Source organism: Capra hircus, chromosome 29 (genome assembly GCF_001704415.2).
Source record: "Capra hircus breed San Clemente chromosome 29, ASM170441v1, whole genome shotgun sequence".
Classification (NCBI taxonomy): Eukaryota; Metazoa; Chordata; class Mammalia; order Artiodactyla; family Bovidae; genus Capra; species Capra hircus.
The window spans coordinates 118,037-134,193 of NC_030836.1; the positions used below are offsets into that span (position 1 = coordinate 118,037).

Consider the following 16,157-nt stretch of genomic DNA (forward strand, 5'->3'; position numbering starts at 1 on the left):
CTAGGGAACAGTAGGGCTGCGGGAGGAGCTGGTGGCAGTCACAGCTGGCACTTAGACACCTTACAGACCTCGCCACGGGGCAGGCACTGGATTAAGACTGCAGGCAGCCGACTTATTGCCCACAACAGTCAACGGTGCTAACTGACCGCTGTACAAGAGAGCCCCCTTCTTGGGAGACGGAGGCAGGCAGACCCATGTTTAGCAGCACGAAGCCCCCGTCCCTCCCTCGCCACGCCTGGGTGGGCACACAGCTCCCAATCAGACAGCATGTGATCTCTGCTTCAGAAATTCCAGACTCTGTGGACCCTTAGTCAAGGACTGTTTTCCTTTAGCTACTGCCAGCTAGCTGGATTTTCATGTGTGCCATGAAGCCTACTGAATCTCAGGTATTCAGCAGAGGAACAGGCCTCAAGACATTTTGGGATTCATCTTCTGCCACATCTTCCCTGAAGAGAAGACAAAAAACACTAAGGCACATTTTTCATTAGAAACAAAGTTTTATTTAAGGTAGACACAACAGTGCAGAACAAAAACACCATTTCACTTTTACCTATAGACATAGCAGCCTTGGTGTTCAGCCTTTCAACTCTCCTTAAATATCAGCATGGTCAGAAGGCAGGGTGTGGACAGGTGACTTATGTAGAAATATGAAACAGAATGGTGATAATCACCCAAATACAGAGTTTTCAAGGCTTTTGGTTTTCAACAGTCATTTTCTAAGACTGTAATTTGTTCCCATCCTTCAATCTCTGTGGAATAGAAACCAAATCATTCTTACCAAATGACACAGAAAGGAAAAAAAAAAAAACCACATATTTTTCTTTAAAAGGTTTAAAGAAATGTAGTCATTAAAAAGAATGTAAATTATGCCTAGAGCACCACTTTATGGAATATCATTAAATTGTCATTATTGTGTTTTTTAAAAAGCCAACTTGTTAAAGAGGAGCTGATGGCTTCAGTTTTTGTAGAAAACCCTTGGGATATTGTAAAATTCCTTTTTCCTCTTCTGATGAGGCACAGAGAAAGTATTCAAGGCATGAGAAACTTACAACTTTCAGGAACAATGACTGATCAAAACACGTGCTTTAAGAGACAAGTATTCTTACAGCAAATAAGAGAACCCCCTAACACAATACATTTCATCTAAAGCAGGCAGGACAAACCAATCACAGATGAGCGTGTATTACATTCCATAAACAACACAATGTCATCTTTGCCAAACTGTTACATGCATGCATTTTAAAAGCTGTGCAACAATCCAGTTCTAAGAGTTGAACAATTCTCACAGGGTCAGTGCCTGCAGTGGCCTGCCGCTGTCCCAGCATAGCTCATCCCTGCAAAGGAGAGGGTGCTCAGAACAGGAAGCCTCCACAAAACAAACATGAACACCCAACAGGACCTGCCATACAATGTGGCACATTTCTCCATTTCTCCCAGGACACTTATGAAGTAGGACAAAGCATTGTGCGGGTCAGGGGTGTGCCCACCCTCCCCCGGCCCAGCAAGGCTGGCTGCAGGGGATGATGCCAGTCTGGAGGCTGAGAGGACGCAGTTTGCGTGGACCCCTGATCAGGCCGGGCTACTGCCCGCCCCCTGCTCCCTTAATGGACTCTTTCAGTCTGACTTGAGGAAACGATGTCAGTTCCTCAAGGGGAAAGCTCATTCTAAGTGTGCATACACTAATCGTAAACGAGCAGCTGAGACTTACTGTTGGGAGCGGTGACTTTCCACAAGGGCTACGGGACCCTCCCTGCCACGTGGCTTGGTCCCCAGCCATTAAAGCCCAGCTTCTTAACCTGGGGTGTATGGACCACGAAGACCCCTGAAGGGTATTTAGTGTTGTGTGTGTGTGTGAGAAGAGGGTCCCTAGCTTTAGAAAATATATTTACAAGAGGGTTTGTAACTTCCTAAAAGTTTAAGAGCCTCTGTCTTAAGAGCATGTCTGCCTGTCATTTGGTGAAATTAAAGGAGGAGCCGGCCACTGCTGTGAGAACAGTCGGTCAGACCACAGACACAACACGGGTGCTACAAGCCTGGGTTAGAGGACGTAAAGTGGTTTATTAGGAAGACACTGGCCAGAAACAAAGTTAGCTGCTATTGGCAGCAGTCATTTAGGATCTGTGTGCCCCCTTTTGTAAAGCAATGATCGATTCCTCATCCTTGGGAATCTACTCAAAGGTAGTCCTCACCTAAGCCAGCAGTAGATGGAGAAGTTAACTTTCCTAGTAACACTTTTCCTCAAGTCAAAATGTATGGCCAGATGTCCCCATTAGCCTCTTACTGCCGTGATTGTTCACGGACAGTATCATGTACCTCCAGGCTTGTGTTCCTCATGTCCTGCAAGGTAAGGTACAAAGTGCGATTGGAGCTCTTTCTGTTCAAAATCACTGTCTATGTTACTGTTTTGCTCAAGCTTCAGCTTGGGAGATACATGGCTAAAGAACTTCCGGGACAAGCAATAACTATACTCTCAAAACTATCAGCTACAAATGATGGGAAAGAGAGAAACAGTATTGTGTTCCCCAAGAACACAGCGTTTGCTAGGAGTTCTCTGGAAGGACCTTCATTGGGGTTATTACTCTTCCTCTTGGTACCTGACTCTGTCTTCACTGCCTTTTACTAGTCTCTGAATTCCTCGAAGGTGGGCACCAGCCTTATTCACATCCACGCAGCCAGTCACTAGCTGACCTCTGGGACATCACAGATGCTACTGGAACTCAGAGAGTAGGGATGGGGGGGATCCACAGACGTTAAGGGCTCTAATTAAAGAATTACATGTGACAGGGCTGAGAGAGTTCCTGATATCCTATAATAACGTATCCACTTCAAACTATAAATTAGGGGCAGTCTATAGAGAATCTGAGGCTTTGGGGGGAAAAAAAATCAAGTCATAGAAAACTATATTTCAGAAAATTTTCAAATTACACAAAGAAACAGGTGGAGGGCACTACAATAAAACATCTGATACAGTGATATAAAAAGTAGCAAAATAGATGAGTTAGATTACTGACATTTCTAAGTCACACATTCAAGGGTAATAAATATTATGCAGTAAGAATAATTTAAAACACTGATTGCATCCTGGATATTTATTATTAGCTTTCCATCTCAGAAACCATCGCAGAGGCACAAATAAAATCCACTTCTGCGAATATTCTGAAAGGCAGAGAGCAGCTTATGTAATTAGATCACGTAAACAACTGTCCCTAAGACCCACACATAAACCTTGAGGTTCCTGAGGATTATTCAGTAGCAATGTACTAGGTTTAACTTTCCAAGAATAAAAACAGGAAGGTCCACAGATGTCCTTAAGAATTTTGCATAAAATGTAAACATAGTTGGGATCTATTTACATGACTGGAATTGGGAAAAGGTTTTTGATATTCCCAGTCAGCCTTGAATGTTTACGAAATAACGCTTGGTTGATATACAATATACCTATTTGTAACATTTATTCTATAATTCCGCATTAATGCTAGAATGTTCTTCCCAAATGGCCTCAATTCTGATATCATACAATTCTAAAATTAGATGAATTTTTCAAAGATGTTTTTAAATATAAACTGTGAAATTGTTCTGGCTCTGAGCACATGTCAATGTGCACATGGCAAATGTCATTCATACATTCTGATCCTAATAGGCAAAAAATGTCCCTCACTTTAAGCCTTCTGTGTTCTGTGAATTTGCCTCAGTAACATCCTGTCTCAAATGCTTTTGGTAAGAGGAATGCCCTGAAGACAACCTCTTCTAAAGTAGTCACTTTAACTTGTTCTGTATGTTCATTTTCCCCCACTGGGTTCATTTAGAAGCATTCCTTGCTGCATGGAAGTCAACAATTAAACATCCTTTCAACTCTACCTTATTAACAAAGTTCTCAGCCAGAGCAGCACTTGGGTCCACTGCCCTTTGCAGTGCAGGGCATCACATGGTGGTTAGAGGGTCTCAGTCGGCCAAGGGTGACAGGTGGCAGGGCCCAGAGCCTGACTATGAGAACAGAGGCACCAGCGATTCTCCCAGCATAGGGCACCTCCAGGAAGAGGCCCCCACGGGTCCAGAGTCAGTCAGTGAATGTTTTCTCCTCCAATAGTCATTGGGACATAGACAAGATTCATATTAAATTATACCCTGTTATTATCATCCCATAAAACAAAAAGCTCCCCCAGTCCTTGCTCTCTGTAGTTCGGAGGCTCTTTGCACCATGTGCACAGAAAGGCATTTGTTTGTGGCACTAAAGCGCTACTCCTCTTCCTGGGATTAACCTTACCACTTTCCATCTGATGAGGATGCTCGCGTTGACATTTGCCAAGGCTTACTTGTTTCCGCATTGTCTCATAGGAAGTTCATGAACCACCCTCCACGATGTTTGTTGACCATTGTTTCCACCAGGGCCTCAGTAAGACATGCTCAGTACCTCTGCTGAGAACCATTTACTGCCAGAGGTGCCTGCCAGAGGTGCTGCAGCCAAAACGAATCCCAGGTCAGAGTCACCGATCTGAATTTCACAGGACAAAAATCATCAGCAAGAAGTGTCCAGAAGTCTCTGACGGGCATTCTTCTCTCTATTACTTATTTTTGTTTCACTCTGTACATTTAAATCTGTCAGAACAGAAAACAAGCATTTATGACTGAAATCCCACGGCAGGTTCCATTGGCACTAACTAACTTCTCCTCTGCTATCAATCTAGCTGTTGTTTCTGCCTTATCCACTTAATCTTAGCTTCACTGCAGAACAGCTGAAGGTGGGTCAGGGCAACAGGTAACTCAATAAATTCCCAGTTCCTTTTGTAAGAGACAGAGAACAACCAACAAGACGATCAGAGGGACAGGGAGACAAGCCAGTAAAACAAAACAAAAATGAGCAAGAGTGACGTCAGAGAGGAATGCTCGAGCAAGAAGTGAAGTATGAGACAGAAGAGAATGAGAAGGTAGAGCAACAGGTGTTTCCCCTGGAAACCTGATGCAGCACCAATGCCCACCTCTCTCCCAGCACTGAGGGGTTTCCGCTAATCACACCGAAGAAACGGGCTAACACCAGTGGGCAGGGCAGACACTGTCAGTCAGTCATCGGAGGCGCACAGAGGGCTCCGTGGGCTCCCCAGCTCCCCGAGAGCCAGGCCTACCTTGCAGCTCTGTTGTCTGGTCCCCCAGCTCCTCTGCCGTCATCTCCACAGGCTCGGGACTTTTACCATCAACCATGTCCATCTTGATCATGCCGAGGCTGGTCAGGAGCACCATGGGGTCGACATCCTGACAACTGCTTTTAATATTCTCCAGGACCTTAAGACATTTGTACGACTTGAGTTCACTGATATTCTCCTCCAAGAAAAGAACATAGAGGCTCAAGTCATTGTACCCTTTCAACTTCAAATGCAGAACGTCGAACGTGGGCAGGATTTCATACACTTTGAGAACATCCATCTTCTGCTGGAAAGGAACAAACAGGGAGTAGACCACGACCGGAACCAGCATAACATACACTACGAGGTTGATGAAACTGAGCAGCCGGAAGATACCAACAGCAATGAGCTTGCACTGGAACTTATCAGGGACGCTGCTGTCATTTTTCAGGATGCCAGATTTGATGCTGCAGACGAACTCATCCGAGAGGGAGGAGAGGCTCAGGTAATAGCCCAGGTAGATGCTGGCTAACAGTATCGTGCTGAGTGACAACACCCGGCAGCTCATGTACTTGACGATTAAATGTCTGGAGGCTTTCTTTGTCCTTAAGTACCGTTCCACAATTGGGTACCTGAAGTGGCTTTCCTGTGAACTAAAAAGAAACAAATAAAAATAATTTAAACCCTCACCAAGACCATCAAATAGAAACACATTCAATGTTACCACATGGAAAATTTCCATCACCTTCCCTTCCATACTTCTCTACCTATAACTTCACTAGAGTACCCAGGGAATAAAATTAGGTTGTTTTTTTTAAAATAAGGAAAAAGTAAAAGTAATAAAACCCTTCTCCCCTCACTTGATATTTTAAGGAAGGTCTAATTCGTTAAATGTGCTACTTGTAAATTGTCAGAACAACTCCTGGTTGCTGCTGCTGCTGCTAAATTGCTTCAGTCATCCTCGTGAATGGTAAATGTTTGTTACGTGAACTTGATTGTTCATATTCTACTGCTGTTTTTTTAAACTGTAATTTTCCATTCAAGTGTGTAGAATAAAGACCATTTTTCCAGCCTAACTAGAACACATCTGCCTCCTATAGGCCAGCAGTGGGAGGCAAACAGCTGAGAGGGTATGGGTTTAGCCTGTGGGCTAAACCTGGTCCTGGTTCCAGGTCTCCCACTTAAAGCTACAGGACAGAGTTTTCAACTGGGGGGTGGGGGGTGGGGTGGGGTGGTGGACAACGGCAGTGAGGGGGATAAATAAATGCAGTTATCTGTAATGATGTTTTGAATATTAAATGAGATAACGCACTTTGGAAAACTCAACAGTGTCTCAGTTATATTAAGAGCTTTTAAAGCTGAGAGCTGTGTGCTCAGTTGTGTCCAGCTCTTTGCAGTCCCATGGACCGTGATCTGCCAGACTCCTCTGCCCGTGGAATTCTCCAGGCAAGAATACTGGAGTGGGGTGCCATTTCCTACTCCAGGGGATCTTTCCAACCCAGGGATTGAACCCACGTCTCTTGGATCTCCTGTATTGACAGGCAGATATTTTACCACTAACTGGCCACCTGAGAAGCCCAAAATGAGACCTACTAATGCTATTATTGCTACTGTCAATCACAAAAACCAAAGGAAGGATGTCCAAAAGAGCCAGGTGCTGTCTACTTGTTCCTTAGTTCCCTCACGTCCAATCTCGGTGCCCAGGAGCCTCATAATGCTGTGTTTCTCCATGAAGGGGAAGGTCAAAGCAACTCGCCCTGCAACTGAGAACATGAGCGAATGACGCTTCACTCCACAAGGGAAGGACTTGAGGTGAGGACCGCAGCTGGGGCAGACAGGCAGGGTGACATCTGGGGAGGGCAGGCCTTCCTGGCTCCCCCCGGGTGTCACGAGGCAGATAGCAGTCCTCCACGTACTGGTAGTGAGAACCCGAAGCCCAGATGGACAGAAGGGCAGCAAACTCATACTCCCAAATCCCGATGGGCTGGGGGCTGAGTTACCTTTGCCCCATGTTCTCATTAACTTCTGGCGCTGGGCAGGCACCGTCTCTCAAGTCAAGGTCATGCATGCTCTTTGCAGCTTTAATTGCGCGGTTGTAAACTTTGTCGAGTTCTTCCATGATAAACTTCAAATCTGAGCAAACATGAGGAGCAGCTGCGAAACGCCAGAACAAGGAGGGCAGGTACAGCAGGATGGCCACCAGCAGCAGGATGTAGGGGAAAAACTGAAAAACAGGGGAGCAGATCATGCAATTACCAGACCCCCCAGCCCCCACTGAAGTAACCATGCCAAGCACTGTTAGTGGTTTTCTCATTTTCACACTAAAGGCATCTCCACATCGCTTGTGAAAATCAGGCTCCTTACCCAGTAGCTACATCTCATGGCTAAATTCACCTGTCCAGGTGATACTTGACACTCTCCAACTTTGCTAGACTCAATTTGAAATAATTGGCAAGTACATCATGACACATGATGTCTCCACTCTAATCAAAGAAAGAAACAAAAAATAAAATTATTCCCTGGTCCTTTAAAATAATCCCTCAGCAAAATCACAATTAAGGAAGATGTTAATGTCACAGTGGCCTCCAGGTTCTTTCTTTCTTTTTTTAATCGCTATGGTTTTAGGAGGTCACCACGGCTTTTGGAACTCTTTTTCTCCCTCTCTGGAATCTGGGAGAATGACACAGAAATGCACAACTTTGCTCAAAACAAATTAGAAAAATATTGGTTTCAGTGACCCAGTAAACACCCCATGAAACAGCAGAAATAAGCAGGTAAAATCCACAAAGTACAGAACGTATCTTCTGTAGAGGGACAGACCGTGAGGACCACACAACATTCTCATTTTACAGCCAGGTAATCTCAAGTCGGGAGAAGCCAACCATAATGAACAACAGTCATGGGGTAGCATCCCAATCTGGATGGTACGCAAAACCAACAAGAGAGGATTCAGAAGTCAGAGACAGTGAAGAGCATCCTGTAACCAAGACCCCTGGGGGAGGGAAGAAAGGCTTAGCCTCAAAGACAGAGGAAGCTGCAGCCAGCACAGACGTGAAGTCAAGCTCAGGTAGTGGCCTTAACAGCAAGGTTGCCGAGCCTCTGACCTCAGTTTCCCTATCTATGAAATGGCCATGCAATGCATGTGTTATGAAGATTAAACTAGACACCTTATGAAAAATGCTTTGCATGGTGCCTGGCATGTCACAGACACTAAAACACACCAACCAGAACCGACAGAAGGGCTACTAAGTGGCCACGTTAACGTCAATCCTCACAATGACCTTGGCAAAGCCATTACTGATGGCCTCATTTTTCAAAGAGGAAGAGGATGTCCAGAGCAATTTCTGGCCATGAAGCACAAAGCTGGTGACAGACACAGAATACAAAGCTGGACCTTTCTGATCCCAGAACAATGCCTCTTCCACCATAATACACTGCAAATTATTTTACTTCTTGGAAAACTTCTCCCTCCCTTTGGACTGGTCTCTCTACATAACTCCTCAGAGCTGTAACAGAAAGAGGCTATGAAGGCCTTGAGTTGACACAAAAGCCCCACCCCAACATCTCTGGAAGGCGGCAGGAGACCAAGTGAGAGTGTGACTCACTACAGAAGTGTGTGTGTGTGCATGTGCGTGTGAGTGACCAAGTGAGAGTGTGACTCACTACAGAAGTGTGTGCGTTTGCGTGTGTGTGTGTGTGTGTGTGTGTGTGAGATCTCTGGAAGGCGGCAGCAGACCAAGTGAGAGTGTGACTCACTACAGAAGTGTGTGCGTGTGCGTGTGTGTGTGTGTGTGTGTGTGTGATCTCTGGAAGGCGGCAGCAGACCAAGTGAGAGTGTGACTCACTACAGAAGTGTGTGTGTGTGTGTGTGTGTGTGTGTGTGCTCAGTCGCATCCAGCTCTTTCTGGTCCTATGGACTGCAGCCTGCTGGGCACCTCTGTCCATGGAATTTTCTAGACAAGAATACTGGAGTGGGTTGGCATGCCCTCCTCCAGGGGACCTTCCCACCCAGGGATCGAACATGCATCTCTTACACCTCCTACATCAGCAAGTGGGTTCTTTACCACTAGCACCACTGGGGAAGCCTGGGAAGCCACTATAGATTATTAATAGATGTACAGAAAAGTTGCAAAGATGGTCCAGACTGTTCTCGAATGACCTTCATTCAGTATGCCCCACTGCTGACACTGGACATCTCCATGGTACCCTTGTTAAGAGGAAGAAACCGTTGTTGCTATATTACCATTAATTACACTTCAGGCTCTGATTTGGACTTCCCCAGTGTTCCCACCATTGCCTTCTTTTTGTTTCAAGATCCATTGCATTTTGCTGTCATGTCTCCCTAGAAACCTTGGTTCTGTGACAGTTGCTTAGTTTGCCTTGTTTTTCATGAATAGCATTTTTAAATGCTTAAAATAACACAAATTCACAAAGGAAATGGATGACACTGATATACAGCTATCACAACATTAAAAGACAGATTTGTATATGGTTCGTATTAGCACATTTGATGGGATCTAACAGATGGCCCAACAACACAGTAACTTGGAAGTGATGAAGAGTAAAAAGTATTCAAGGCAGCTGAGACTTCTATGGGTGACAGTGACAGGTGGTACCAATACCACTATGGATTCTTGACTACTTACTGACATGGTTTATAAAGTTTTAGTTGGAAGTAGACAGAAAATAAAGCTGCCCTATGTTTTCTTATCCCACTTCATAATCTTCCTGACGCTATCATGGAGCCCACATTAGGAAGCCCTGCCCCAGGGGCAAGACAAATAGCAGAAATGGCTCAGAAACTCCACAAAGTCCCACCAAAGCAGCTGCTTCCCTTGGGGGTTCTGGCATGGGATGGCGTCCTCAAAATTACTAACCCAATTTACAAAGAGCTGCTACACAATGATACACACAAGAGGCTGTGAGTAGCTGCATTTTGGCCACATGATTTATTGTTGGCTACAGTGAGATGCAGTGTTCCTTTAATCCTAGTCGCCCTGAAGGGTGCCCATTCGTGTAAAAATGAGTTTGTGTTCCTTCCATAACCAGAAGAAACAGGGATTTCCTTTGAGAACCATGGAGGGAACACTGTTTCTAACTTGGGGCTATGGAATATGTATTTAAGTCACTTTTGTTTCAAAGCTATTTGAATAATAGCATTTTACCTCCAAGCATTCTTTTGAATTGAAAAGTAACTATTTACAGCCTATGACAATTTTTCTAACATGCCAAAACCATGCAATAATTAGCACCAATGAATAGTTCAACACCACTCACTGCAATTAGAAAAATGAATGTTTAAAGGTATTACATATCAAACGTTTGTTTTCTTCTAAATATCCTTGTACTTTGATCACCTGTAGTAGAATGTAGAGGAATGTCCCATTTCTTAGTTTTTCTTCATAGTTAAACCTTTCTTTTTCTTTTCCATCAGAAAGAAAAAAGTGATTTTCAATGAAACTGCAGCAAGATGGTTTTAAAATTAATTCCACTAAAATAGGAATTTTTTTTAAAAGGCCATGAAATTATATTCTTTAAAATCCTTTTGTCCAAATAAGGAGAATGGAAAAACTACCAGGCTTTCAAGTGCATCTGCTGGAGAGGAACAGCTTTGTTCCTAAGTTCTATCTACTCCCAGTTAGTTCTGAGGTCTCAGCATCTTTCAAAGTCGTGACTGCATGATTCAGAGTTTTTGCAGATGTAACTAGTGAAGATGAGGTCATACTAACTTAGCACAGCGTGCTCAGTTGTGTCTGACTCTTTGTGACCAAATGGACTGCAGCCCACCAGGCTCCTCTGTCCATGGAATTTACCAGGCAAGAATACTGGAGTGGGTTGCCATTTCCTCCTTCATGAGATCTTTCCATCCCAGGAATCAAACCCACATCCCCTGCATTTCTCCCACTGACAAGTGGATTCTTTACCACTGAGCCACTTGGGAAGCCTGTCACATTAACTTAAGTTGTTATTGCTGTTGTTCTGTCGCTCAGTCATGCCTGACTCTTTGTGACCCCATGGGCTGCATTATGCCAGGCTTTCCTGTCCTTCACCATCTCCCAGAGCTTGCTCAAACTCATGCCCATTGAGTCTGCGATGCCATCCAACCATCTCATTCTCTTGTCCCCTTTTCCTCCTGCCTTCAATCTTTCCCAGCATCAGGGTCTTTTCCAATGAGTTGACTCTTCAGATCAGGTAGCCAGAGTACTGGAGCTTCAGCTTCAGCATCAGTCCTTCCAATGAATATTCAGGACTGATTTCCTTTAGGATTGACTGGTTTGATTTTACAGTCCAAAGGACTCTCAAGAGTCTTCTCTAATGCCACTGTTCTAAAGTATCAATTTTTTGGCACCCAGCCTTTTTAATGGTCCAACTCTCAAATCCACACACGACTACTGGAAAAACCATGGCTTTAAGTAGACGGACCTTTGTAAGCAAAGTAATGTTTCTGCTTTTTAATATGTTGTCTAGGTTTGTCATAGCTTTTCTTCCAAGGAGCAAGCTAACTAACTTAAGGTGGGCTCTAATCCAGTGACTGGTATTCCTCTAAGCAGGCCATAAGAAGACACAGAGACACACAGAGGAGAAGCTATGTGAGGATGGAGGCAGAAACCAGAGTGATGCACCTACAAGGCAAGGACCAGCAAGACCGCCGGCCATGACTGGAAACCAGCAGCCAGACACCAACAGACCCTCGCTCTGAGCCCCAGAGTAGGCATCAGCTCTGCTGACACCCCGATTTCCAAATCTAGGAGAGAGGAAATCTCGGTTGTTTCAAATTACTGTGTGTGTGGTCGCTTGTCAGAGCAGTCCCAGGAAATCCACACAAAGGGAAAGCATGGACTGAATTATGAAATTCCCACAGTATGGGGAAGCCACTGGTGGAGGGCATGTTGGAAATTTACTTTAGAAAGATTATTACAGCTGTGAAGAAAAGACGACACTGGAGGCAGGCAGTTACTGCAGCAGAGAGGGGCAGTGATAAGCACTAACAAGCCAGCAGCAGCAGAGAAGACGGATCTGAGAGCTACTGGGTCGGCCAGAGAGTTAGTTCAGGTTTTTCAGTAACATTTTATGGCAAAATCTGAATGAACTTTTTGGCCAACTCAATACACAGAGGGGAAGACATATCTTCCGGTGCCCAGCTGTAAGCGATGGATGGAAAAGGGGAAGAACTAGGGTTAATAATCCCGGGTTTCCAGCTTAGGTGAGGGCATGAGTGGCAGCAACATTGGTTGAAATAAAGAAACAAGGAGGAACAGACTCAGAGCAGAGAGGAGTGACGTGGGAGACAGAGCTGAGATGAGGAAGTCTGAACACGAGACACCACAGTCAAGAGTAGCCTGGAGGAGACGTGTAGCAGATAACTAAAATAAAAGAAAATCTGACCATTTCTTTCCAATTTCAGATTCTGCAGCATAGAGATGGTCAAAGAAGCCAAGAGCATGGTTAGGATCCAAGCAGAACGTGCAGGAAAAGACAAGCGAAGCATGGAGGAAGTGACACCCTAACACTTCAGGATCAGTCAGCAGGGGTCACGTTAATCAAAAACAAATTCCATAGGGGAGGAGACACATAAGGTTCACAAATTATGTCTGTTCCTGGATGCTTGATGCTTGGACAGTAACGTACTTAAAGATAACTTCAATTACATGAAGCCCAGTGAGTGAAGGGCTCCCCAGAAGACTAATGCATCAGCGGTTTACAGAGAGAGGAGAAAGGCGGTATGTCATTCCAGTCTGCACTCAAAGGAAGACACCCAAGGCAGCAGGCTTCGTGCTGAGTGACATTCTGGGAGGGACCTAACAGGAAGAGAGACTTGGAAAAGAGAAGATGGCAAACAGAGCATTTATGTGTGAAAGAAGAAAAGACTCCTGTTAATAGAATTAGAACCAAGTCACAAGGAAGCAAGGAAAAACTTTCCCAAAGATCAGCACGAACACGGCATGGAGTGTTCTGTGAGGTGGTGAGTTCTGTTTCACTGGATCATCTGGGAGGGCTTAGGAGCTCTGGATCTAAGGTGGGAAACTTTTTTCCTGCAAAGGGCCATGGAAATGTTTGTGAACCATATGGCCTCTGTCACAACTAGGTATAAAAGCAGACACAGGTAAAGTACACAGGCAAGGGCATGGCTGTGTTCCAATGAAACTATCTGCAGAAATGGGTGATGAGCTGGATCTGGCTGGGGCACGTATGTCAGTCTGCCAGCCCCTGCCCGGGATCTTTGCTTTGCAACAAGTGATCCACAGACAAGCACGCTCAGAATCACCTGGGAGCTTGTTAGAAATGCAGAATGCAGGCCCCCATCAGGACTACTGAATCTGAGTCTATATTGTGGCAACTCTGGATTATAGATTCTGATCCCTCCCTCATCCAAGATTGCTTTGCTATTTGCTTTTTTGTTTAGTAACCTATCTGGCTGGGCTACAAGATATTCTCAACAATGTCCAGTTTTCAACAAGAAAAACCACCACCACTACAAAATGAGACGTGCAAAGAAATACAAAAGTCTGAATCTAAATTTCAACAAGATATCCAGGTAATCTGCGTGCACACAGTTTGGGAAACACTGGTTTAGATGACCGGTGTCTACAATGGAACCTAATCTGGCCTAGCAAAAGCAGACTCTCCTGAAAAGTGGATAAAAATCACATTCTGGGCCTTAATCCTACAGGTTTCAAACCCACAGGTGTCAACTCAATAGTCTGGCTGGGGCCCTGGGTCCTGTATTTTCACATGGATAATGCTAAGGTTTGAAAACCTCTGGTCTGGTAGCCTCAGAGAATCCCTCCAACTAAGCTTCTTTGAATCCACTTAAAGGAAACATAGCAAGATCTGACAACTCTGTTAACTTTAAGTTTCTTCTTGTTTTTGTCTGTTTGTTTTTCAGTCAAAAACTGGCTTTTCTGTTTCAGAAAGAAATTGTGCCTAACAGTTGCCTACTTAATGAACCTGAACAAAGAGAACAGAACACTCAAAAAAAGACCAGTTATCAAACAGTCCTGGGGTGCCAGCTGCTGGTCCTTTGAGTGCACCCACATTTCCACCAGAGATAACTCAGGTACTAGAGTCACCAGAAATAAGGGGGTGGGAGAGAAAAGGAGGAGGAAAAGGGCTGGAGACATGAAAAAAGCAGGTGCGGAGGAGTGTCAGCATGAATCACAGCCCCGCCAAATCATGCCCACACACACATCAGTGCTCCACTTCTTCAGGGGGTTCTGGGTCCTTTTTTTTTTTGCTGTGGCAGGTCTTAGTTGCATCATGTGGGATCTTTTACGGTGGTGCATGGGCTTAGTTGCCCCATGGCATGTGGAATTTTAATTCCCCAACCAGGGATTAAACCTGTGTCCTCTGCACTGCAAGGCAGATTCTCAAACACTGGACCACGAGGGAAGTCCCTGGGTCTTCTCGTTTTAGCTCTGACATCAGAACTGAGTTGAGAAGTGTTCACATAAACCCTGTCTGTGCTTCTAACCCTCTCATCATGAGCACAAGTCAGAAGGCTCCTGGAGAACCAAGTCTGGCTCTGATCAGGACTTGCAGCCACCTCATTCCTCACCTCCCATCTACATGTGTGTTCCAAGCACCCACTATGAATGGTGCAGAGTCCTCGGGCACAGGGATGAACAAGACACGTCATGCTCTCTGCCTTCATGGAACTTAAGAGTCTTGGAAATAAAGAATTAATTGAGAAGAATTAAGGCAAGTGCCAGGTGGTGCTAGTGGTAAAGAACCCACCTGCCCATGCAGGAGACATTAGGGTTCAATCCCTGGGTGGGTATGACAACTCACTCCAATATTCTTGCCTGGACAATCCCATGGACAGAGGAGCCTGATGGGATACAGTCCATGGGGTCACAAAGAGCTGGACATGACTAGGCCTTCCTGGTAGCTCAGACGGTGAAGCGTCTGACTACAATGCAGGAGACCTAGGTTTGATCCCTGGGTCGGGAAGATCCCCTGGAGAAGGAAATGGCAACCCACTCCAGTATTCATGCCTGGAAAATCCCATGGACCAAGGAGCTTAGTGGGCTACAGTCCATGGGGTTGCAAACAGTTGGACATGACTAAGCAACTTCACTTCACTTCAAAGCAACTTAGCAAACGAGGCAAGTAATGACCGTATGCAAAGGGCAGGCTGCTCTGGGAATACACAACCAAGCAATGCAGACCAGGGTCGGGTACAGATAGTCTGCTCGGCTGCTGCCCCATTTCTAGGATCTGAATGTCTGAGGCAGGGCATGTGGTCTACTATCTACTCAGCCAGCCCACAGTCCTATTCCTGGAAGCTTCACATTCACCTACCTGGCCGTGGAAGCAGTTTGAACTGGCAACAACCCTCAGTCTAGGGTTCAGGGGAAGCTTCTAGGTGGAAATGACATTTAAGCTGAGACTAGAAAACAAAATTAGGAGTTCCCCGGATTCGGGGCTAGGAAGGCTCTTCAAAGTAGAATGTGAGTGAAACAACCAGGAACAGGAGACCTTTAGGAAGTCAGGGCCCTGGGTGCCGGGGGTGAGGCTGCATGCGGAGGCAAGGTTAGGAGGATGGTTCACAGGGCTGGAAAGGAGTGAACTTGGTAGCCAAAATAGTTTTGTGGTTTTGTTTTTTTTTAAGAAATAGAGACATTTCATAAGGACACTGGAGGTGTTTGTTTAGGGAAATGAGTGGGTAGCCTTTCCCTTCTCCAGGGCATCTTCCCAACCCAGGGATCAAACCCAGGTCTCCCGTGTTGCAGGCAGATTCTTCACCAGCTGAGCCACAAGGGAAGCCCAAGAATACTGGAGTGGGTAGCCTATCCCTTCTCCAGCGGATCTTCCCGACCTAGGAATTGAACTAGGGTCTCCTGCATCGGATTCTTTACCAACTGAGCTATCAGGGAAGCCAGGAAAATGACAGTCAGGCTGAAAAGAGCTCCTGTGATCGTGTGGAACGCGACCAAGATGACAGGCAGTCCCAGGGGCCAGACTGAGGGGCAAAGGGCTCAGAGCTGCTTAAGGAAACAGACCTGATAGGGCTCAATGACGGACAGGATGCGGGGAGGG

At 45.4% G+C, this 16,157-nt stretch overlaps 1 protein-coding gene across 2 annotated transcripts in view; it reads right to left on the reverse strand.

Moving 5' to 3' along the window:
* PANX1 (pannexin 1) overlaps positions 466–16,157 on the reverse strand; it is a 55,603-nt gene continuing 39,911 nt past the window's right edge. The window contains exons 3-6 of one of the 2 annotated variants that reach the window (XR_001917505.1): positions 7,118–7,341; positions 5,121–5,770; positions 4,265–4,596; positions 466–749 (exon numbers count right to left, since the gene is read on the reverse strand). Coding sequence is in view for 1 of the 2 variants with exons in the window: in XM_013975740.2 (XP_013831194.2) it covers positions 4,517–4,596; positions 5,121–5,770; positions 7,118–7,341 (954 nt within the window). In the remaining variant the exon portion in view is untranslated. Of the gene's footprint in view, positions 4,597–5,120; positions 5,771–7,117; positions 7,342–16,157 lie in introns of both variants that reach the window. The other variant, XM_013975740.2, reaches the window with a different exon arrangement.